This window comes from Ascaphus truei, chromosome 7 (genome assembly GCF_040206685.1).
Source record: "Ascaphus truei isolate aAscTru1 chromosome 7, aAscTru1.hap1, whole genome shotgun sequence".
Classification (NCBI taxonomy): Eukaryota; Metazoa; Chordata; class Amphibia; order Anura; family Ascaphidae; genus Ascaphus; species Ascaphus truei.
In genome coordinates, this window is record NC_134489.1 from 99,584,750 (window position 1) to 99,608,935 (window position 24,186).

General features: G+C 41.9%; 1 protein-coding gene across 1 annotated transcript; it reads left to right on the forward strand.

Moving 5' to 3' along the window:
- Positions 1-175: 175 nt before the first annotated feature.
- On the forward strand, positions 176-22,845 carry FEV (FEV transcription factor, ETS family member). Its single transcript, XM_075610069.1, is given in 4 exon segments — positions 176-353; positions 17,885-17,911; positions 17,914-17,958; positions 21,578-22,845. Coding segments are annotated over 4 exon segments (795 nt in total). The 3' UTR covers positions 22,123-22,845.
- Positions 22,846-24,186: the final 1,341 nt, after the last annotated feature.

Here is a 24,186-nt window from a genome sequence, read left to right on the forward strand (position 1 = left end):
CGGGGCAGGGGCAGTGGCCGGGGCAGGGGGGCTAAGGGCCGGGGTTGGAGAAATGTCCAGAACATTGTCCAGTAAATGGGTAACACCCCGCCCAACGAACGTTTTCTTAGCGGCACTCCCCCTCATGCTTTGGGCTTCTCGGAAGGGGCCTTGACTCTGTAGGAGAGCCAGGGCAATGGCCGTGTCTGAGCTCCGAGAGGAGAACACTCCCCCAGGACTTTTCTTCCCGGTGGAACCGGAACTGATGTTATCTGAATCGCCGGCAGAGTTCCCATCCGCCCCGGGGTCACGCACCGGCCGTGTGTCGAGGACCCCAGGGTCGGCGGTGGAACATCCGGTACATGATCGAATAAGTAGGCCTCAAGCCTCTCTTTCTCGTTCACCGTGAGTGCGGTCTGTGCCTGGCGGGAGTAAGGGGGTGGTGGGGTCTCCTTACCACTCCGCTGCTTTTTGATGACATCGGGCTCCGCTAGGATCGTCTCAGACTCCGTTGCACTGGGAGTCACCACGGCGGTGGGACTCGTACGGGCCTCCGGCCGCACCAGCGTTCGCCATCGGATGGTCCCCGGACTTGTCTGTTCTCTTATGATGCCTTTGGGGTGGTTCGCCGGTAGGCGCATCGCCACCGATGTTACACCCATCTCCTCCTCCGAAGAAGAAATCACGATCGGTTCCTCCGCTGGGGAGTCACTTGGTTCGTCAACGATAAAACCCATGGATATAGGTACAAAATGTCCTCGTTTGTGTACCTCCACTGCGGTCGCGCTTGTCTGGGTGGCCAGCTTGCTTAGTTCAATAACTAGCTGAGCCTTGGTTCCTCCCGATATGGTATAACGGGGACCCAGGGCAGTCTTTTCTGTGTCGTCCGCCACCTCCGTCTAAGTTCCTGGAGAGGCACCCCGCGGCGTGCCGAACAAATCCCGCGGCTCCGTTGGCCACAAGTAAAACGTGCCACATTTAGCACATCGGGCCTTGGTACTTGGTACCGCGCCGGGTAGTCCGCAGTGCACACACAAGCACCGAACGTATTCGTGCTCTGCTACTGCCACGACCAGTAGGCCTCCAGGTACTTGGTGAATGGAGGTACTTATCTCTGACATGGTTCGTTCAGAGGGAAGACAACTCAGTTTTCCAGCTCCTTGCTCCTTGAATGCCAGACAAAAGTGACGCTCCTCGCTCAGTTCTCTGGTCCCTCCCTTCGCGGGGTTGGACCTTCCAGATTGGCTCTATGTGGGCCCCCTCCCTCTGGTGGAATCCAGAGGTGGGGTCTTTTCCTTGTCAGCATGACGTGGCCTTTCGGCTTTCGCGCCACTCCGCTCCTCCTGCAAGAAATCTGGGTTTGGCGCCAGACTCTTGCACATTTCCCGCCACAACTGTCTCACAGCCGCCATCTTGGGTACTCCCTCCAAATGTGCTTGTGCCCTACTCTCCATGTCTAACGGGTATCTCATACCTAGACCATGTTTTCCCTCCAAAGGTGAACTCTGCATCTTCATACTGTATGTGACCCACTAAATTGAGGTGGCTGGTACCCCAGGCTCAATGGAACTCCTCTCCTCCTATGTACTGTACTCCCGATATCTACGTGCAAGTGCTCTGTGGTGCGGGTGATAGCTAAGATACCTCTTGTCTAGGTACGGGCGTCTCCTGCTTTTGGCCACTATAGCGGGCCCTGGGCCATGGTCCCTGGGCTGGTTAACAGGCTGACCCCCCCAGTTGCCTCACGCTACCTGCCTCAAGGGACTTGATCAGCTCTAACTATCCACCCCTGCGTAACGCGGGCCCTGGGCCATGGTCCCCGGATTGGTTACCGCTCTGACCCCCACAGTTGCCTCACGCTACCTGCTTAAAACACCACGGTTCCGCCTCGCTATAAGCCGGTCCTGTTCTGATAGATATCATCTCAGCAGCGCCTCCAAATGTAGCCCTGCTTCCCCCCCCCCAGACTCTTCAGTGGTGTCTAGGGTACATGGGGCTGATTACATGCGGTGTGGTGCGTACCTGTGAGGAACAGGAGGGCCTGAGCTTCCCGCGGTGTTGTGGGGGAGCCAGGACCGGGCTTCTGGGGTGATAGCCTCCATGATCTCTTAGTGGTGCAGCGCCTCCATCTTCTATACTCCCAGGGTAATGGGACAGGACCGATATAGAAGAACCCCTCAGGTCCCAGGGTTATACTCTCAAAATCACACACAGTCTTTACGGGTGCAGAACAGTCTCTTTATTTGACAGAGCAACGATACCCCAACGATAAGGCTTCCAGCAGCCGCAATACAATCGCCAGGACGGGGTATACACCGCTCACCTCCACCCAAAGGCTTCCTCCTCTCCTTCCCTCCAAGTCACTCTTCCGACAGGATGGTCTGAGCTAGGGCTTCAATACCCCGTGGCCCACCTCCGAGGTTAGCCTCGAGGTGGGTCTTGAATTCTCCCCCCATCACCCCTGGCAGTGGGGTGAGGGCATTGGTCCACCAGTCTGTAATTCTATCAGCTCTACTTATAGACGCTGATCGATTCAGTTCCTCTCGCTCTCTTCCAGCACGCTGCGCCGGGGAGCCCGCAGCCTCCTGATACTCCTCGGACCGTTCCGCAGGATTCGTGGCTCACGGCATAGTAACCAGCAACTCTAGACTCTCGATATCACTGTTCACTCGAACTCTTCCTAAGTTACTCGCTCTTCCGAAGGACCATCAAAAAAGAGGAACACAGCACAAAAGCACAGAAGAAGAACAACACCAAACTCCCCGGATTTGGCTGCTAAATATAGAGCTAGCCCCTCCCCTCATGGTGTCAGCAGAACCTCCCCTCTTGCTCACGCCTGCAGCAGAGTCCAGGCCTGCGTCTACCACTCAGGTTAGGGCTATGAAGGGGGGAAACCCATGATGATTACTGGCGCCTGATCTTAACAGGACTTATCACAGTAGAAGGAAGATAGGTGTAGCCTGAGCTGTTTATAGGGGGCTACATATATATATATGCGAGAAAACATTTGTGAACCACTTAGGCCTCGGGCATGGTCAGCGCTTATGCGCTGACCCGCGCTGAGGCGTGCTGCTGCTCGAAACTGAGCCCCTGCAGCCGCAATGAGAGTGGCTTTAGCAGGGGCTCGCGCACGCTTCCGCACGCTTGCGGAAGCGTGTGTCTCACGCAGTATTGAAATTTGGCGCTCGCCGGAGCGCAGGGCCGGTCACGTGAGCGGTTCACCCAATGAGGGCGAACCAGCTCCGTGACATCACTGGCCCGCCCCCTGATGGCGCGCTGTGTAAGGCCAGGGAAAGCGGTGCGTCCCCTGAGCCTCAGCGCGCCTCCGCACTGTTTGGGGCACTATGTCCCAGGCCTTAGGCTTCCCCATAGTTCAAATCTAAAATGTTTGATCTACGTCCTAATAATTGGAGCTGGATATCTTCTTGCCGCACTGTTCTAATAAAGTCTGACCCCAGACATTATAGCATGAGGAAGGGGTTTATTTGCAGGTTGCAAACGCACAATGTTTCGGGGATCCTCAGGTGCAATATTTACATCAGGAGATCCCCAAAACGTTGTGCGTTTGCAACCTGCAAATAAACCGCTTTATTACGCTATAATGTTTGGTGTCAGAGACTTTATTAGAACTGTGCGGCAGGAAGATATCCAGCTCCAAGTTTAACTACGTGGCAGACGTGGGATCCCAGCCACTCTTCAACTGCCTGCACCTTACAAAGAAAAAGGACACCCAATACAATTATCTAAAAGGCGTGCGGTAAGATCCCAAACCTTTATCCTAAATCCTAATAATAGATCAAAATAACCTGATCAAACAAATGACACAAACACATGATACGTTTTCAACATTTATTTATCCACAAATGATTAAACATTCAGTATCCATGTGTGAGAAAGTATGTGACCCTTTACATTCAGTACCTGGTGGCGCCCCCTTGAGCAGCAATGACTTCAACTGCGGGTTTCCTGCAACTGCTGGTCAGTCTCTCACATCGGGTTTTGAGGCATTTTGGCCCATTCCTCCTTACAGAACTGTATCAACTCAGTGATATTTGAGGACTTCCGTGCATGGACAGTTCACTTAAAGTCCTGCCACAAGATTTTGATGGGGTTTCTAAAATGCAGAATTTCTTCTTCTGCAGCCATTCTTTTTTATATCTGCTTGTATGTTAAGGATCATTGTCTTGCTGCATGACCCACTTTTGCTTCAGCTCCAGCTCACGGACGGGTGGCCTGACATTCTCCTCGTGAATCTTCTGATACAATGTAGAATTCATGGCTGTGTCAATGATGGCAAGTCGTCCAGATCCTGACGCAACAAAGCAGCCCCCAACCATCATACTCCCACCACCATGCTTGACGGCTGGGGTGAGGTTCTTTTGTTCGAACATAACATTTGGTTTTCGCCAAACATAACGTTTCTTATTGAGGACAAAAAAAGTTCTACCTTTGACTCGTCTGTCCAGAGAAGATTATTCCAGAAGTCTTATGGATCATCTATATGCTCTTTAGCGAACTTCAGACGGGCAGCAATGTCCTTTTTAGAGAGCAGTAGTTTCTTTCTGGCTATCCTTCCATGAACACCATTCTTGTTCAGCCTTTTTCTGATAGTTGAGTCATGAACACTCACATTAGACAAGGCGCGAGTGGCCTTCAGATCCTTGGATGTTACTCTGGGGTTCTTTGTGACTTCCTGGATGATTTGCCGGTTTGTTCTTGGAGAGATTGTTTATTTGAACGACCGCTCCTAGGTAGAGTGACTGTGCTCTTGAACTCTATCCATTTGTCTGGCAGTGGATTGGTGGAGCCCCAAATCCTTAGACATTGCTTTGTAACCCTTTCTAGACTGATGAGCATCAACAACTGCTTTTCTGAGGACCTCAGAGATTTAGGGGGCTATGCACTAAGCTCCGAGCTTTCGCGCTGGCCTGAAGAAAATTAGCACGTCCGATAAAAAATGAAGCCGGCGGCGCGATTCACTAAGGCCCGCAGCCCATTTTTTATCGGACGTGCCCAAAACTGGCTTATCGTGCGTGCAATGTATGTCCCCCCTGCTATCGCACTTAAAGTTCCCGTACGTTAGCTGATTGAAAAAAAAGCCGCTTGTAAAATTTGCATGGAGATTTGCCATCTCCATGCAAGGCTGTTACAGGCGATCGTACAATAAATAAATACATTTTAATTATAGTGTACATGAGCAGGGGGTCTCCCGAGCTGAACCGCATTGATTTCAGGTCCGAGGACCCCCTACTTCAGGAGATACAGGCCCCATTATGGGGTGCCGATATCCCCTGCAGAATTTCAATGTCCCGGTCACGTGACGCGGACGCTTGAAAGTGCAGGAGATACCAGCACCCCATAACGGGGCCTGTATCTCCTGAAGTAGGGGGTCCTCGGACCTGAAACCAACGCAGGTCAGCTCCGGAGACCCCCTGCACATCTACACTATAATTAAAATGTATATTTAAAAAAGAATTAACAAACATCAATACACGACCCCCCTCCCGCCCTCCGCCCTAACACATACAGTACAATAATGAGCAAAATAACTATTATCCAGATATGGATAATAGATTATTTGCCCATTATTAAACACTGCATTAGCATACCTAAATAAAGTCAATAAAAACAGCAGCCAGCTAATCCAATGAATACAAGCAGTAACAACATCAACAATGAATTAATGAAACCATTAACCAATTAAACCAATTAATTCCTAAACCAACTCAAAATGAATAGTAACACTAACTAATCAAACCAATTAATTACAACAACATTAATGAATGTAAACATTAAAAGACAAATAAATACATTCAAACAATCTCTGAAAGAACCATAAAACGCATTAGCCAACATAATACAACATTAACTACAAACGAACACCAATCGCAAAAATTTTATTACATTAAGCAGGAAAAATACAAACAATTACATCCACATAAGAAACTGACATTAAAAAAACCAACAGCAATGCCAAGCCAGAAATGCCCCCCAAATATTGTAATAATAATGTATTAATCTGTACCCTAAAGTGGTCAGATTAATATATTATCAGTCAATGTGCCTCCCCCAAAAAATCAACAATCACATCCAATGAAAAAACCTGTAAAAAAAAAGACATTTACAAACATTTTATATATTACTTACCATTAGAAGCGCTGGCCCTCCGACTCCCGGGGAAACAGGAAGCTCACGTACCTTGAAGGCCTCTAACTGCATCCGATGCCATCTGCCATGAAGATCCGGCTCAGGTACCCCAATCTTCTTTTTTCTTTCTTTAATCACCTTCTTCTATCTTCATCTGTAACCATTTCTTGTTCTTCTTTATCTTCTTTCTTCATCTGTCAATCCAAAATACCCCATGTTAAATCCCAGCCGATGCTGTCTCGTCGGCTTCTTGGGCTCAAATGAGGCGTCACGGCCTTAAATATGGCTAGTGATGTCACATTTAGCCTCAAAATGGTTAACAGCCACATGATTGGCTGTTCAAACCATGTTCTGACTTTAAATTTGGTTTTTTTACATGACGTCACTTAAAGGGAATGATGCCAGCCAATCAGAATGACTGTGCTTCATTTGCCTTTAAGATGATGTCACGAAGCCGGCGTCACATGGTATTTCAGCCAATCAGATTTTGGGAACCAATTCCACACTCTGATTGGCTGAAATACCATGTGACGCCGGCCATCTTAGATTTCGTGACATCATCTTAAAGGCAAATGAAGCACAGTCATTCTGATTGGCTGGCATCATTCCCTTTAAGTGAAGTCATGTAAAAAAAATTTTTTTAAAGTCGGAACATGGTTTGAACAGCCAATCAGGTGGCTGTTAACCATTTTGTGGCTAAATGTGACGTCACAAGCCATATTTAAGGCCGTGACGCCTCATTTGAGCCCAAGAAGCCGACGAGACAGCATCGGCTGGGATTTAACATGGGGTATTTTGGATTGACAGATGAAGAAAGAAGATAAAGAAGAACAAGAAATGGTTACAGATGAAGATAGAAGAAGGTGATTAAAGAAAGAAAAAAGAATATTGGGGTACCTGATCCGGATCTTCATGGCGGATGGCATCGGATGCAGTTAGAGGCCTTCAAGGTACGTGAGCTTCCTGTTACCCCGGGAGTCGGAGGGCCACCGCTTCTAATGGTAAGTAATATATTCAATGTTTGTAAATGTCTTTTTTTACCGGTTTTTTCATTGGATGTGATTGGTGAATTTTTGGGGGGAGGCACATTGACTGATAATATATTAATCTGACCACTTTAGGGTACAGATTAATACATTATTATTACAATATTTGGGGGGCATTTCTGACTTGGTATTGCTGTTGGTTTTTTTAATATCAGTTTCTTATGTGGATGTAATTGTTTGTATTTTTCCTGCTTAATGTAATAAAATGTTTGTGATTGGTATTCGTTTGTAGTTAATGTTGTATTATGTTGGCTAATGCGTTTTATGGTTCTTTCAGAGATTGTTTGAATGTATTTATTTGTCTTTTAATGTTTACATTCATTAATGTTGTAGTAATTCATTGGTTTGATTGGTTAGTGTTACTATTCATTTTGAGTTGGTTTAGGAATTAATTGGTTTCATTGGTTAATGGTTTCATTAATTAATTGTTGATGTTGTTATTGCTTGTATTCATTGGATTAGCTTGCTACTGTTGTTATTGACTTTATTTAGGTATCCTAATGCAGTGTTTAATAATGGGCAAATAATCTATTATCCATATCTGGATAATAGTAATTTTGCACATTATTGTACTGTATGTGTAAGGGGGGTGTATTTAGTTAGAAATATTGTTTAGTATTTTTGTTGGCACAACATTGGTACCGCAGGCCCGCGGGGATCTCGGGACAACAAAACCAATACAACAGGCCGGCGGGTGTCCCCGGGACTCCCGTGGGGACCCCGGGATGGCCGCGGGGTCAGCCGGGGACACCCCTGCGACCCCCGGCCTCCCTCGGGGATCCCTGCGGGGTCAGCCGGGGACACCCGCCGGCCTGTTGTATTGGTTTTGCGTGGAGAAACTTGTGGGGAGCGCAGGTATCACCATAAACATGTAAGGGAAAAGAATAATAATAAAATAGTGTGGTATGTCTAAATAAACACAGCAACCTATGCAGGAATCATGAATGGGAACTCACATTCTCCCAGTGGTAATACAGCCTTTGAATAGCAATAGATGCAGTGGGTAGATTCAGCAATGTGCAGGGGGGTCTGGCTTGTACACACTCCCTGATGGTGGCAGGACGAACCCTCAATGGAAATGAAATAAAGACAATTCTAGTGCAACACTGTATGTTCACTATGGATATATTGAAAAAGGCAATTGATATTGCACTTACATGATCAACATGTGCTTAGACACGTAAAAATTGATGCGCAGCATAGGTGTACTCCATCCACCCCACTCCCGAGGTCGCGTCGCGTCACTTCCGGTCCGGCCCATCGCGTCACTTCCGGTTTTGTCGGCGAACACAGAATGGATCCTCACGGGTTCTGGGGCTTGTATGGCACACTTCTGAACTGCTGCTGGTTCACTCAACGCGTTTCGCTGGCGTGGCAGCTTCGTCAGGAGTCCGATCTGAAGTGTAAGCTTCTATGTCCATGTATATATGCCCCTACTTGGTTCTGATTGGATGGATGGTTAATTCTCCGCTTCCCATTGGCTAAAATGGTGCTTTGTGATTGGCTGATGGGCGGGACTATCCGTGCATACTAATATCCATGTGTAATACATTAAAATGACATTGTTTTATTTAATACAAACATCTTAAAATCTTAATACACAAAATAAATAAATATATAACTACTACTTTAACTTAAAACCAACTAATACATAGAAGAACTAACTGGTTCACAGAGAGAAGGGTAAATAGCTAACTGCTGCACCAAAGGGTATATTCCTTATGTTATGCGCTTGTAAATGCATTGGTGTCATATATACCACTCAGCAATGATTTGTGCATTAAATTGAGTAGAGCGGTGTGGGAGAGAAGAGTGTAAAAACACAAGTTAGTGCACCCAATATAAATACATATATATATATAGATAAATACATATAAATAAATAACAGGGTTGCATAAATCTTAAAAAATACATATATATATCCAAATGTAAATAGTCATTATCGTAAAATTCATCATAAAAAATTGTATAAAATATTATTATTATTAAAATTATACTAAGATTGATTGGATGTAACAGAATGCTGGACCTGTGTATGTGGACACACATTATTTATATAAAAACACTGATTTCTATATCTGAGTTCAGCCCATCTGGAATTAACGTTTTTAGCCGGTGAATCCAGAAAGTCTCTCTTTTAATTAGTTCTTAAGTTCTGTCACCGCCTCTCCAATTTAATGGGACATGCTCAATTCCTTTTATAATTAAATCTTTTGGATTAGATCCATGAAAACGAGTAAAGTGAATTGGGACACTGTGTGTGTCCAACATACGTCTTATATTGCCCATGTGTTCCAGAGCTCTCACCTTCAGGGCACGAGTGGTTTGACCAACATATTGAAGACCACAACTGAATTCCAGCAAATAAATGACAAATACTGAATTGCAATTTATGAATTGTTTTATGTTAAAAAAACTCATTGGTGGTATTTGATTTTAAAATGTTTTTAGCCTCCTTACAGCAAAAATCACATATCTTGCAGTTACCGCATGTATAAAAACCTTTTGGGAGTTTTAGCCAATTGTTATTGTGTGTGTGTTCCTTCTTATTCTTCAGGACACTTGGTGCTAGTTTCTGCTTTAAATTACTTGCTTTAGTGAATATAACATTTGGCATTGCAGGTAATACACTGCCCAAAATAGGATCATTTTGTATTGGTTTTGCGCCTGCAAAAAGGTAAACAAAGAATTTTTTCTAAGTCCAGCTTTTTTTATCACCTGCCTTTAGCTGGTGAGCTTTATTCAGCGCAACTTTCACGTACGATCAGTTTGCGTTGCTTAGTGAATCCCGCCGAAGGGCAGGATTCAGCGCAAACAGCTGATTGTACGATCAAAGTTGGACTTTGAAAAAATTTCAAGAAAAAACCCGTTTTAGAGCGTAAAGAGCCTGTTTGCGCGGCTTAGTGAATAGCGCTCGGCGGAACTTCACGTTCTAAAAGCACTTTGCGCTCTTAAAACGACTTATCACTGCTTAGTGCATAGCCCCTTTATTTTGATCGTGGCATGACGTGATTCCACACACCTACTGTATGTGTGAAGACCAAACTCACAAAGTTTCTGATCTTTATACAGGGTGGGGCCTCCCAAACTCCCCCCTGAAGATTTCCCTAATTATCCCCGTTAATTTAGCTGATAAAACCAGGGGTTCACTTACATTTTTCATATCCTGACTCTTAATTACTCATTGTTTGTCTAATTCGTACATCATTTTGTTTCAAAAGACATGGAATTGGTTAATATAACCCGTATTGGATGTTTAAGAAAAGATTGGTTTTGAGTCAAGAAGGTTATCATGGAAAAACTATGGAATTTCCGTAATTATCATTGGGGTTCACAAACTTTTTCTCTCCCCTGTATATATCATGACAACGGTGGGTTTGCTGGGGGATGTAAGTGAAAGGGTTAACATGAAGAGCGTGTGGTCTGCCACTCACCCACTGACTGAGCTGCCATAGAATCCTTTGACACTTATTTATTCTTATTGAATAGGGAGGGACAGAGATACAGATCTTTCCCTATTCATATTCATGGAGTATGCTGGCAAAGATGTAACTATTTGAGTCCTAGATAAGCAGACGTTTCCCAGATCTGAGCCCGGGAATAAAGGAACGCCACACATTCAACACTTGTATTCATGAAACGACATGGCAAGGTTTGAAACAGATCATTAAATGCAGTTATTAGTTTGAATGGCCTAATATGACTATTTAGGTAAATTTTGTGTTATTTGTTGCTCACCTTTTTGCCCTCGTTTTGCAGCCGGAAGATTTGGATATACTGTATAACTCCCTTACAGTATTCTTCTATATCTGCAGAAGTGGCTACGTTGGCAGATATAAAATAAGCCCCTTAGAGAGGCATTTTCCTTTAACTGTCTCTGATTTACTCTAGTCTGTTGGCAACAAAACTGGGAACAAACCAATGCAAACCAAAAACTCCAGTTGCATTACTGGGTTTCATTTTCTGTGAAAGATATAGTGCTTTTTTTGCAATTAGATTGTAAGCTCTTCAGGGCAGGGACTCATTTTCCTAATGTTACTTTTATGTATGAAGCGCTTATTCCCATTATATCTTCTATTACAGGGGTGGCCAACCCCAGTCCTCAAGGGCCACCAACAGGTCAGGTTTTCAGGATAAACCCTGCTTCAGCACAGGTGGCTCAATCAGTGTCTCAGTCATTATGATTGAGCCACTGATTGATCCACCTGTGCTAAAGCAAGGATATCCTGAAAACCTGACCTGTTGGTGGCCTTTGAGGACTGGAGTTGGCCACCCCTGTTCTATTAAATTGCCACGTTTGTTATTGCCGTGAAGTGCTATGTCCATGAATGGCCCTATACAATGTATATATATATATATATATATATATATATATATATATATATATATATATATATATATATGACAAACAGAAAAAGAAAGCAGCGCCTCTAAATAGAATAATAAAATAATATTAATAAAATAATCAATAATCCGTGCTAATATAATATCAATGATAATATAACTAAACAGTGTTAAATAATAATAAATGTGATTCCCATGAATAATATTATAGCACAAATAATCCTGAACCTATAAACAATATAAAGGATGACTACACACTGACAAATAATCTTGTGAATATAAATGACAACATAAAAAAGCAAAGAAAAAAGTGAAAAACCAGTCCTCAGATATTGTTCCAATCGAAAATAGGTGCTGGTGCAGAGGGTGAGTGCCGAAACGCGTCAGGGAGCGTCATCACGTTGGACGCATTGACATTACGTCATCACTAAGCGCTGGAGTGGACCGATCCATGCGCTAGTGCTACAGAGGCTTGAGAAAACGGAGCCACTTTCTAGGACACTTATACAGCATCACACATCCACTGGCCCTGGACACCTGCTGGGACATCGATCCATTCTGCTTTGAGACCGGGATTGCCCCAAGAATATGCAGTATTAACCGGATGGTGGTGATTATAATCACGCAATGCTTATTTTTACTGTACTTTTGTAAGTGCATTTTTATCCCCCCTCCTCCCCTTCCCCTCATTAAATATACAATTTTACGCTATGGGCGTGCGCTCTCTCCTCTTCTTTTCCTTTATATATATATATATATATATATATATATATATATATATATATATGTATATATTTCATAACCCCTTATATATATATATATATATATATATATATATATATATATATAACAACGCTCTCTCCTCTTCTTTTCCTTTATATATATATATATATATATATATATATATATATATATATATATTACAACAAGACAAACTGCCTGCAACAGACTGAGCAAATAATGAGTACTTAAATTAGTAATATAATAACCACTAACGGTGCTAGGGACTAGAAAAGCGTCCCAACTCATCACTCAAGTATACTCAGAACAAATATCAAAGAAAATTATGATTTATTTAACAGCACAAATAATCAAACATAAAATACAAAAAATATTAAAACAAACCCTGACATCCTCCTGTGATATAATATGTATCAGACAGGGGAAATCCCCTATGAAGATACTGATGGACCCCTAATACCCAAGGCAAGGGAAAAAAGCCTATAAGCACAAAATATATGTAGAACAAGGGGTTAACAATAACCCCTTAAACCTACAAGGCCGGCCTCACCCCTAGTAAATATAAAGCCACACAGCAAGCATAGATAACACATGCACCAAATTGCCTAATACATGCTGATGTCAAATACATATGTTATATACACACACCGTAAATGCAGTTGGTATAATCACGGCAAACCAGGCACAGTACCAAAAGGACACTGTTAGTATGGGATCAACAATGGTTAACAGTTCACATCAGTTACCATAGTCCATGAGACCCTCCATGCGACACTGTGATAGTAAAAGGTCCAAAGGGTAAAGATCTTCCAATTGAGGGGTCCATCCGCAGGGGCGTCAGGGAAAAACAAACGCCCCTAATATTTTTTGTATTTTATGTTTGATTATTTGTGCTGTTAAACAAATCATAATTTTCTTTGATATTTGTTCTGAGTATACTTGAGTGCTGAGTTGGGATGCTTTTCTTTTTCTTTTCATTGTTATATATATATATATATATATACAGTATATCTTTGGCTATACTTTGAGTGCTATTCTAGAGGGATCTAGTGTATGAATCTTGCTATACACTTTCTGTTTGATAACTATAAATACACACTGGTTTTGTCCAATTTTCGCAGGTCAGGAAGCTTTAGTAAATAGACTCCTAAATACAACGTATCAAGCTGTTTGTACATATCTCTAGCTGCTTGTAAATGGGACGCTTATAGGAGAAGTTACATTGGTTTTATAATCCGACACATTATAATCGGATGTATCCACTTGTGTTTCAGGCTCCATCACTTCTCCTACTGAGTTGATATAAATCCCACTGGTTAATGCACAGGTTCTAAACTCCATCCTTAAGCCCCCCCCCCCCCAACAGGTCAGTCTCTGACTGAGCCACTGATTGAGCTACTTGTGCTGAAGCAGGGAGCCACTGATTGAGCCACCTGTGATGAAGCAGGGATATCATGAAAACCTGACCTGTTGGGGGACCTTGAGGACTGGAGTTGAGAACCTCTGGGTTAATGGCCTATAAGACACTTGAACAACAGTTATTTTTTTTTTACATATGATGATGCAAGGAAACAGGAGCCCTATGTATTATGACCATATTTGAATGAAATGCTAAAATGTAGTACAGACCCTCATAAAATGTGCATCGTATCTACTGAAGGCTTCATACCTATTATTCATAGGTCATTGTTTGAAATGTACTTTGATGGCTTGCGCAATATTTTGAATTCCAGATGGATATAATTTAAATTAAAACAGAATAATGGGTATTTTTTTGTATGGTGCATCAGATAACATTTTTGTTGATATTCTGCAACTTCATTCTGCGCTAACAATATTAACAGGCGTGTTAAGGCAGAGGTTCTCAATTCCAGTCCTCAAGACCCCCAACAGGTCAGGTTTTAAGAATATCCCAGCTTCAGCACAGGATGCTCAATCTAAGTCTTCGACTTAGCCACTGATTGAGCCACCTGTGCTGAAGCAGGGACTGATTTAGCCACCTCTGCTGAAGCAGGGATATCCTGAAAACCTGACCTGTTGGAAGCTCTTGAGGACTGAAATTGGTCACCCCTGTTCTAGAATAATAGATACCTGTAGTAATGCTATATCCACAAATTAAACGTATTGAGTGCTCGTGGGTGCGTAATGTAGAAAATTAGAATGTAATTTGTATTAACTCTTCAAATAAAATACAATACTGTTTAATACAAAGACAAAGAAGTGAATTAAAAAGAACCTATATGGCATGTCACACCGGAAGATATAGATAACAGGATCTATGGATATTGGACACACAGTAGATATATGTTTTTGTCTATATTTTTTGTATATTGACATTTTTGGGGCAATATATACCAGAGTTCAGGATGTGCAGGACATAACTCACAGAGCAGCTTTATGAATGCAGAATGCTTTAATGATGGGAGAATGATCTGGGTATATAGTGAAACATACAGAGAGTAATGTTCTTACATTGATGATTCCAAAATAGTCTACATTCTATGGTGCAATTTATATGCTAATAGAAGGCCCCGTTTATAGCCATATGACTAATAGGAGGAGGATTGTAAATATATTGGGATCACACTATTAAATGTAGCAAACACCTATTAGCACATACGTTTTAGTGAGAAGTGTATATTTCTTTATTACATCATGGGGTGTAGATAATGAACCACTGTCCCCTTGGCTTGAGCGTTAGTTATTAAGGGTTAAGTGGGACACACTTTGTGCTGCTGTGTGGAAAGGCACAGAACTATCTCTGAGATGCTGTGCATTAGTACACAGGCCCTACAATGTTCAATACATAGCTTCCAAATGTTTGACTTATGGAAACAAGGGGTTCTGCCTAAAACTGCCTTATAATTAGATGGATTCCCCATTTGCTTATAAACTCCAACCTTAGCTAGGATGGAAACGTACAGTGAGATCTGTTAATAATGATTGCTGATTGTAATGAGGAAGTCTGATCTTAGCCAGGAGAGCTCTTTAACAACGACTTTATGGTGTGTTCCCTGGAAACACCCTTTCCTAAATGCCCCATAATGTTGTTTTCTCAGAACCAATGAAGCAGGCTTGGATACCCCCTCCCCCCCCCCCCCCCCCAAAGAATCAATATTAGACTCCCATCTCTGACGCCTGCTGCTGTTTGCAAAGAGTTAAAAAGGCGTAAAATGTGAGCAGCAGGATGGTAAACGGGTGAGAAGGGAGGGGGGTCTGCTCCCCATATCCATAGAAACCCTGATCTTTAATGGGAAACTTTAATAAAACCCAGATTTGGCTCTGATAAGGGGAATGAGAGGCAGCAGCTCATGTATCTGAAGATGACAAAGTCAGATGGCTTCTTTAATTAAAAGCCAGTTGTACAGAGGAAGGGATACGCATAAGGAGGGGGAGGGGGGCCAATATTATATTATTATTTTTTTGGTAGAGACACCCCAGACTATCTCTCTACAGGTTGCTTGGTTATTATCCTCCAGCAGGCATCTCCCCACCCTCCCTTTCAATGTCTTTCACATTTATTTCACATCACCATATCTCTGCTCTCTCTCTCCCTCACACTACCAGATCCCAGTTTAATAACAACAGTAATAATAATAATAATAATCATAATAATAATAATAGGAGTAATAATAAAGCCGGATTTTGGTCCAGTGAAGCGCAGCCCCTCTGTGTGTCAGAGCAGAGCTGCGGAGATGGCTCAAAGCAAACGGTTCCCACCTCCTGCTCAACATGTACCTGACAGGTAGAGAAACCAAGGGGGAGGGAGGGGGGGGGGGGGGGGGATGGGGCGGCAGGGTCCCCCAAAAAGTCATGATGACTTATCTGGGCCTCTCTGTCTTGGGGGTACCTGAAGCCCCCACACACACTGGTATCTGTATGCTGTGGTTAATCCATGTTGTCTAGATTCTCATATCCGCCAGTCACCGTCCTGCAGGGTTTTTCCTGCATCTTCTTTTTTAAATTATTACTTTTTTATTGATTCTTTACTTTCATCGTTCACTTAAAAAAAAATAAGTTTAGTACTAGGGGCTTTTGTTTTTCTTCTTCTGTACGATCTTTTACAATATTTTTTTTAAATTAAACTTCCCAAATACTTTATCCCCTCTATCACCCACATTATCTCTCTCTCTCTCTCATTCTCTCTCTCCTTATTCCTTCCTGTTTTCTCTCAGTTTATTTTACATTTCCGATTGTCATGGTTCCACGCACTGCATATCTAATATATTAATATATAATATATTAATATCTAATATTCACCATTCTCATCTTATCTTGGCCAATATTCTCATATGTCTCTGTCTCTGTCTCTGTCTCTCTCTTTTCTATATTCGGATTATATTACAGTATGTTCTAATCATCTGCTCTGGATTGTCCAGGCACCTCTCTCCCACTCTCCTCCTCTCCCTGCCCTGTCTCTCTCCCTCTCTTCACTCCCTGGGTTCCTTGCCTTATAACTCGGCTCTCTCCAGAAATCGGATTTCCTTTTTCCTGGACGCGTTTCCTGACTTCTCCCCACACAGAGAGGCACAGAAGGAGAGCAACCCTGGATTTAGGGAGCACAACTAGCAGCAGTGCCATTGGGAACAGACCCCTTCATTGGAGGGACAGACCCCTACATCAGGGTACAGACCTCTTTCACAGGGGGTACAGACCCCTACATCAGGGGAACAGACCACTTTCTCATGGGAGCAGATCCCTACATCAGGGTACAGACCCTTTCATTAGGGGTACAGCTGGAGGCAAAAGAGGGGTGCCGACTGCAGAGCAGAAGTAGAACCCCGATTTATTCTTACTCATTTCTTCAAAGGAAATTGTTGGAATTTGTTAGCATAGTTTTTGCTTTGTTAAATCTACATTTTTTCTCCTGATTTTATTTGTCTCTTGAAATATTACATTCATTTGCCATGAATTCACCCAAACCGTCATCTTAACGCTAATCATTTATATCCTCAAAATACATGGGGTGGTCTGGGTGTAATACTGGAATTAATATTAAGGATAGTGCAAGGTCTTATTGAATATTTGTAAATGCAATATAGCAAAATCCCATAAAGAATGCATACTGTACATTTGTTTGTGTCTCTCTCTCTCTCTCTCTCTCTCTCTCTCTCTCTCTCTCTCTCTCTCTCTCTTCTCTCTACTCCTCCTCTCTCTCTCTCTCTCCTCTCTCTCTCTCTCTCTCTCTCTCTACTCTCTCTCTCTCTCTCTCTCTCTCTCTCTCTCTCTCTCTCTCTCTCTCTCTCTCTCTCTCTCTCTCTCTCTCTCTCTCTCTCTCTCTCTCTTCTCTCTCCTCTCTCTCTCTCCCTTTTTTAGTGTAGGGAATTATAATAATTAATTTGTTCCCACCAAATTAGAACAATTAGAAACAATGCAGATCCCGTGCATTATAACATATGTATTGCATTTATTATCTTTACGATTGTATTTTTATTAATAATAATAATAATATGTGTATTAAGTTATTGCGGTTGCTGTTATTATATTATCTTTATTATCATTATTATAATATAATTATTAAGCGTGTCTGTACACGGGATGCCTGTCTCTAGTCCTGTACAAGATTATATGTTGAATATGTTGAATTATTGGGGTAAATTGTAACATTTTTTTTTTTTATTCATCAGATCCGGTCGGTGAAAGTTTACTTAAGGAATCAAATCCCCGAGCTGGAGACCATTCACTTCTGGGGTTCAGAAAGGTAAGAAGATGTCTCCGAAAATGGGTGTATAGATTATTACAGATAGTCATGAAACACAAGGGAAAACACATCGTTATGCAGCACAGTATTATACATTATTATTTCTATGTATTATTCTTGCAGTCGCTTTACATATAATTATATTACACATTTAAATCATTATTGTTATTAAAGTTGTGCTAATATTTTTTTATTTTAATTATTTATTATATTCATTATAATTTAGAAAGCGGTATAGTGAGGGGAGCAGAAGTTACACGAAGAACAATAACAGATCTATAACCACAAACAGAGTAAAATAGAAGGATATCCTGTTAATAATCGCTGTTTTGTTTCTCTGTGCATTGCTTAAAAAAAATCACACACATGTTGGGTTATATATAATACAAAGCCCATTTATGGTATAAGTAGTATATATACATTGCAGGTTTGGGCCATTTCCAACGAGGAGGATTTGCAATGCGTTGCTGTTGAGGTGCCTCTGGCAGGGAAAGGGTTAGAGAATTGAGGTTATTTCGGTAAATTGGATTCAGTTGTTGTAAACAGTGAAGGGGAATAAATAGCGGGTCAGCTACCAATATACAAAGCAATAATAATAATAATAATAATAATAATAATAATACAGATTGGAAAAAAAATAACTCTGTATAAAATGTCATAGATCAGTTTATGTATTGGGTGTATTGGAACAAACGGGGGAAACTCGGTAGACAATGAGAAAAAAAAGCCATTATTAAACAATAAAAGGGGTCATGCACAAACACTAAAACACAAAAATGTGACATATATTATATATATACTATATATATATATATATATATATATATACATACATACATACATACATACATACATACATACATACATACATACATACATATATATATATATACACACACTGTACACACACATCTCCAGCCATTGCTTGACATGTGGCTAACTTTTCCCCCATCATTTCTCAGCCAATATTCTCCACCATGTTCTCTGCAGCTTGTTGGGTGTACGCAAATGCATCCAGATTAACAAATTGGGGTGTTTTCTGCTAATTTTTGGTGCTTCCCAGTGTAACAATTAAGAGCACTTTATAGTAAATATGGGAATAGTTTTATGCCATAGATATTCTACAGTAATTTTAAGGCTCTTCAACCACTAATACTTAACCTTTATTATAGGTAATTAAGGACAGAAACACAGCCCCTGATTTAGGGGGCAATTCAACTCAATAATTGCTGGATCAATGTAACAGCACAAGAAAGGTAGTTTTTGGTGGACAGTGTGTATACCATTAACAGATTTTTGGCAATCTGAAGCTACATTTGTAGGGGGTTTTGTTAGTGACTTTTGCCTCACTCTGCAAGCATGTCCAAAATATATCTAATAATAAAAAATAATGAGCGTACTAGTCTGAAAGACTGTGAACCATTAACCACTGATGCAATCCTTACATTGCATTTACTAAATATTTACAATCAAAAATATGGGAAAAAAATACTTTTTATGAGTATTAAGCAGATTACTTGTTCTAAAATATTAATTTTTAACTTTGAGTACTGGATATTATTGTATTACCCGTTATGCTCCCGAAAAAGTAATGTAGAAATGATAAAAAAAATATATATATACTGTAGTCTCAACCCAAAGATAATAAAATAATACTAACCAGAAATATATATATTTTAAAAAAACGGTGTAATATATATTATATATACAGTATATTTGCAATAGAAACGATTAGCCGCAAAACTTCTTCATATGTATATAATGCTCAGATGGATAAATAGAATTCTTGACATCCCTTTGATAGAACCGCTCCAAAGGATCACCACTTTCCAAGAGTCCGTACGAGAATATCCAAAGCAGGTTTTAGGCGTGAAAAATTCCAGGGTCACGATAAAGGTCAATTAGAGCCTTTTTTTCAGCTGAATAACATCACATGATCCTCTGTATGGGAACGGACCTCAAATAAAGCTTGAAAATCAAAGAAAAAGGCCATCCATAGTGTAAAAGCTGTTACTACAGTAAAAAAAAAAACATTAAAACTCACACATTGCACTCACAAACGTAAGTGAATAAATCGCCTTGGGACACATAAAGTCACTCTGAGCCTCCTTCAGCTAGAGCTGCAGCATGGGCTTCCTACAGCTGTCCCCTGGATAAGGTCTCCTCATGCTGTTAGCAGGGATAACACACAAGAGAGGTGACCCTAGGTAGATAAGGGGGAAGATGCACCTCTGGGGTAGGTTATTAGTATAGGCTAAACAGAGAACAAAGTAACCCCGGGTGTGGGCACTCAATGCCCCTAAGCAATGAATAGGTGATAGGTAATAAAACAGACTTTTAATAGATTAATTTAAAATAATGGAGTAGCTCACCGACGAAAAACAAATAATACCCATAGATAAGGCTGAGGGAGTGCTAGGGTATTCAGGACAAATAATACCCATATGTAACGCTCAGAGAGTGCTAGGGTATTCAGGACAAATAATACCCATATGTAACGCTCAGAGAGTGCTAGGGTATTCAGGACAAATAATACCCATATGTAACGCTCAGAGAGTGCTAGGGTATTCAGGACAAATAATACCCATATGTAACGCTCCGAGAGTGCTAGGGTATTCAGGACAAATAATACCCATATGTAACTATTCACTTATTCACTTACATTTGTGAGTGCAATGTGTGAGTTTAAATCTTTTTTTATCCTAGTAACAGGTTTTACGCTATGGATTCTCTCTTTCTTTCCTTTTTCTATCTCTATTAGACCTTTCCTATACAGAAGATCAAGGTGATGTTATCCATCTGAAAAAAGTCACTAATCTACATTTATTGTGACCCTGAGATTTTTCGCACCTAAAACCTGCTTTGGATGTGTATATATATTTATATATCAAAAATAAAAAAAAGCTGTTTTAAAGTCATGCAAAAAAGAAGCCGATGTTTCGGAGCCAACTCAAGGCCATTTCATCTTTTTTTAGCATGTTCTGGTATAGAACAGTAGCACTTTACAGATGCATTTTCTTTGCAAGCAAAGGTCCCTGTCCTGTAGAACATACAATCTATGTTTTTGGTGCCAGAGGCACAAGGGGATAAGGTGACTTGCCCAAGGTCACAAGGAGCTGACACTGGGAATTGAACCAGGTTCCCCCGCTGCAAACTCAGTGCCAGTCAGTGTCTTTACTCACTGAGACGCTCCTTCTCCCTTTGAAGGGTTCTTGAGTTGGCTCCAAATATTTTTTTTGCACTGAAGAATTTGTTCTTATTGCTGGACTGACTATCTTGGATTTTTATTATTTGATTAGAAGGACGTTTGCAATGATTAGTTATATTAGGTTAAGATTTCTAAATTAGATTTTAATTACATCAAATTCAACTGCAAATCTTTATCAAAATCTCCAAACTGAAAAACCAAAGCAAAAAACCACACCAGATTACAAAGAAAAATAATCAAATATTAAATCCAATGCTTTTAATGAAATACATCGCATGAGTGTTGCCCAAGTTTTACAGTCAAAAGACTTAGATATGACCTTTTTTTCTTTATCCGTCTCTTGTTTGAATATATTGGGATATGATGTATTTACGCATGGTAGAGGTAAGCTACAGTATGTCTCTTCTTCAGGCAGTGGGCAGATCCAGCTATGGCAGTTCCTCCTGGAGCTGCTGTCAGATCATGCCAACGCAAACTGCATCGCCTGGGAGGGGACGAATGGCGAGTTCAAGCTGACGGATCCCGATGAGGTCGCCCGGCGCTGGGGAGAGCGCAAGAGCAAACCCAACATGAACTACGACAAGCTGAGCCGAGCCCTTCGCTATTACTACGACAAGAACATAATGGCCAAGGTGCACGGCAAGAGATACGCTTACAAGTTTGACTTCCATGGCCTGGCACAGGTGTGTCAGTCTGCGCCGGCCACTGAGCAGGCTCTTTATAAGTTCCAGGCCAACCTGCCCCACTTACCCTTCCCTAGCCTGTCCAAGCTCAACCTCATGACCTCTGGTGTTTCCCCTGCTGGCTTCTCCTATTGGCCGGGCACATCCTCGGCTCTGTACCCAAGTCATGGGCTACAGCACCCACCTGCAGGGTTTGGAACTGTTTCTGCCACTCACCTTGGTTCCATCAACTCCATGAACAGCGTTGGCAATATGAATGCCCATTACCATTAACTCCTCATCTTCCAGTTGCCAATGGGTGGATGGGGAGGGTGGGCAATTCTATCGGATCACCCCAAACACTAAAATGGGAGAATCTAGCAGTCAGGTGTCAAGAAAGAGAAGTGCAGGTTTGAAAATGACACCATGGAGCTATGTAATAATCTAACCTATGTAGAGGACACCAGTGCACTCCTTGTTAAATGTCTTTGGAGGAAACGTCTGTTTGTGGTGCTTGAAAATGATGACCAAGGAGGTAGGTACTCTGCTGTAAATACTAGGTAGGCATCAATGTGCAAGTTTAGTCAAGCAGGTTTTCTTTGTTGCTGGTGATGTAAAGACGGGGCAAGATTTCAAGGGACAATGGATCTTCGCGTCAGGCGAAGAGCCTGATAAAAGGACATTGTCCCCCGAAATGTTGCGTCTTCTTTACATCACCTACGATAAAGAAAACATTATTTACCAAACTTGCAAATTGATGATTAATATCAGAAAATGGGCGCATGGAGCAAGGGGAGAGGGTTAATTCCCCTCTTTTTAAACCGCCAGATGGAAAATAGTCACATCGCATTTTAACTTGCATTTTCATCTGTAACTTTACCTTTTGAAGTTGCCCAAATAACTTATTAATGCAAGATTAATGAAAATATAATTGAAATAAAAGTATTTGTTTGTTATTTTGCTTTGGTACAGCGTGCCCCATAACAGGGGTGGGCAACCCCAGTCCTCAAGGGCCACCAACAGGTCAGGTTTTCAGGATATCCCTGCTTCAGCACAGGTGGCTCAATCAGTGGCTCCGTCAAAGACAGAGCCACTAATCAGTGCCAGAGCCACCTGTGCCGAAGCCGGAATATCCTTAAAACCCAACATGTTGAGGGGTCTTGAGCACCTCTGCTTAAAAAGATGGTTTCACCCAGGCTGTTGAGGGTCCCTATATTCTCTATGTCGGCAATACCACAATGATTTATATTGCAGAGGAATAGAAGTGCAAACATCCAACTCTCTGAGACAGATCACCCAAAGGCTGAGCCACTGATTGAGCCTCCTGTGCTGAAGCAGGGATATCCTGAAAACCTGACCTGTTGGTGGCCCTTGAGGACTGGAGTTGGCCACCCCTGCCCTATAACCTATACACATGGCTTGTGTAAAGTCCTGCGGAGGAGCAGTGCTATGTTTTTGAGGCCCTACTGTACTTGGGGCTGTAGAGGATGAGTTAACATGCCCACTCACTGACCACCCAGTAACACAACTCCTGAAGTGAGCCGGAAGTCAAAAGATAACAACCAAACACAGACCTTATAGATTTGCCTCTCTGCTCATCTATGGGTTTTCATTAGGGCCACTGTCTCTGTTCCCTTTACCTCTGCCTAATCTCTATCAATATTTTCATTTTACATCTGATTTCTAGCTGTTTTGATGACTTCTAAAAACGGTTTTAGCATCCGATCCTTCAAATCAGATTAAAGGTGGGCAGCATGGAAAGGACGTCCCTGTGTCAGAGGTGCCGGTGATTCCATGATTCCACGTTCCATTTACATTCTTTTAGTGCCGTTGATCTGTATGATGTAAACACAATGTAACTATGACATCACCGATGTGATCAGTATCATGCTGTCCCATCCCTGTAGATCTTCCCTCTTGTTGTTGTGAAGTTGTGACATCGTGCATGGGATCAGTTTGAAGCTTTCTATATGCAACCTTACTGTTAATAACCCTGACCTCACCAAGCACTGGCTGCTCAGAAAACGCAAATCCAGGAATATACTAGGATTTTAATAGTGGGGCAGGAGTAGGTGAGATGAAAAAATTGAAGGCAATTGGGAGGGGACAGAGGGACTAGAAAGTACAGTATGTGCTTCAGAAATAGACCACATGTGTTGTATTATTTACTCTCCTGGCTGCAAAACTGGTGCAAAATTGGAGCAAAAATGGCCCCTTCCTTCTAAAAATAAATGGCACCAAATACAATGACCAACAACCCTGCCTTTCCCCATTATCTCTTAGCATACAATGCTTCCACTGCAGCTAGGGATTCTGGGTTATGGCATGCAAATGAGCATTCACAGTGTCACCTTTTAC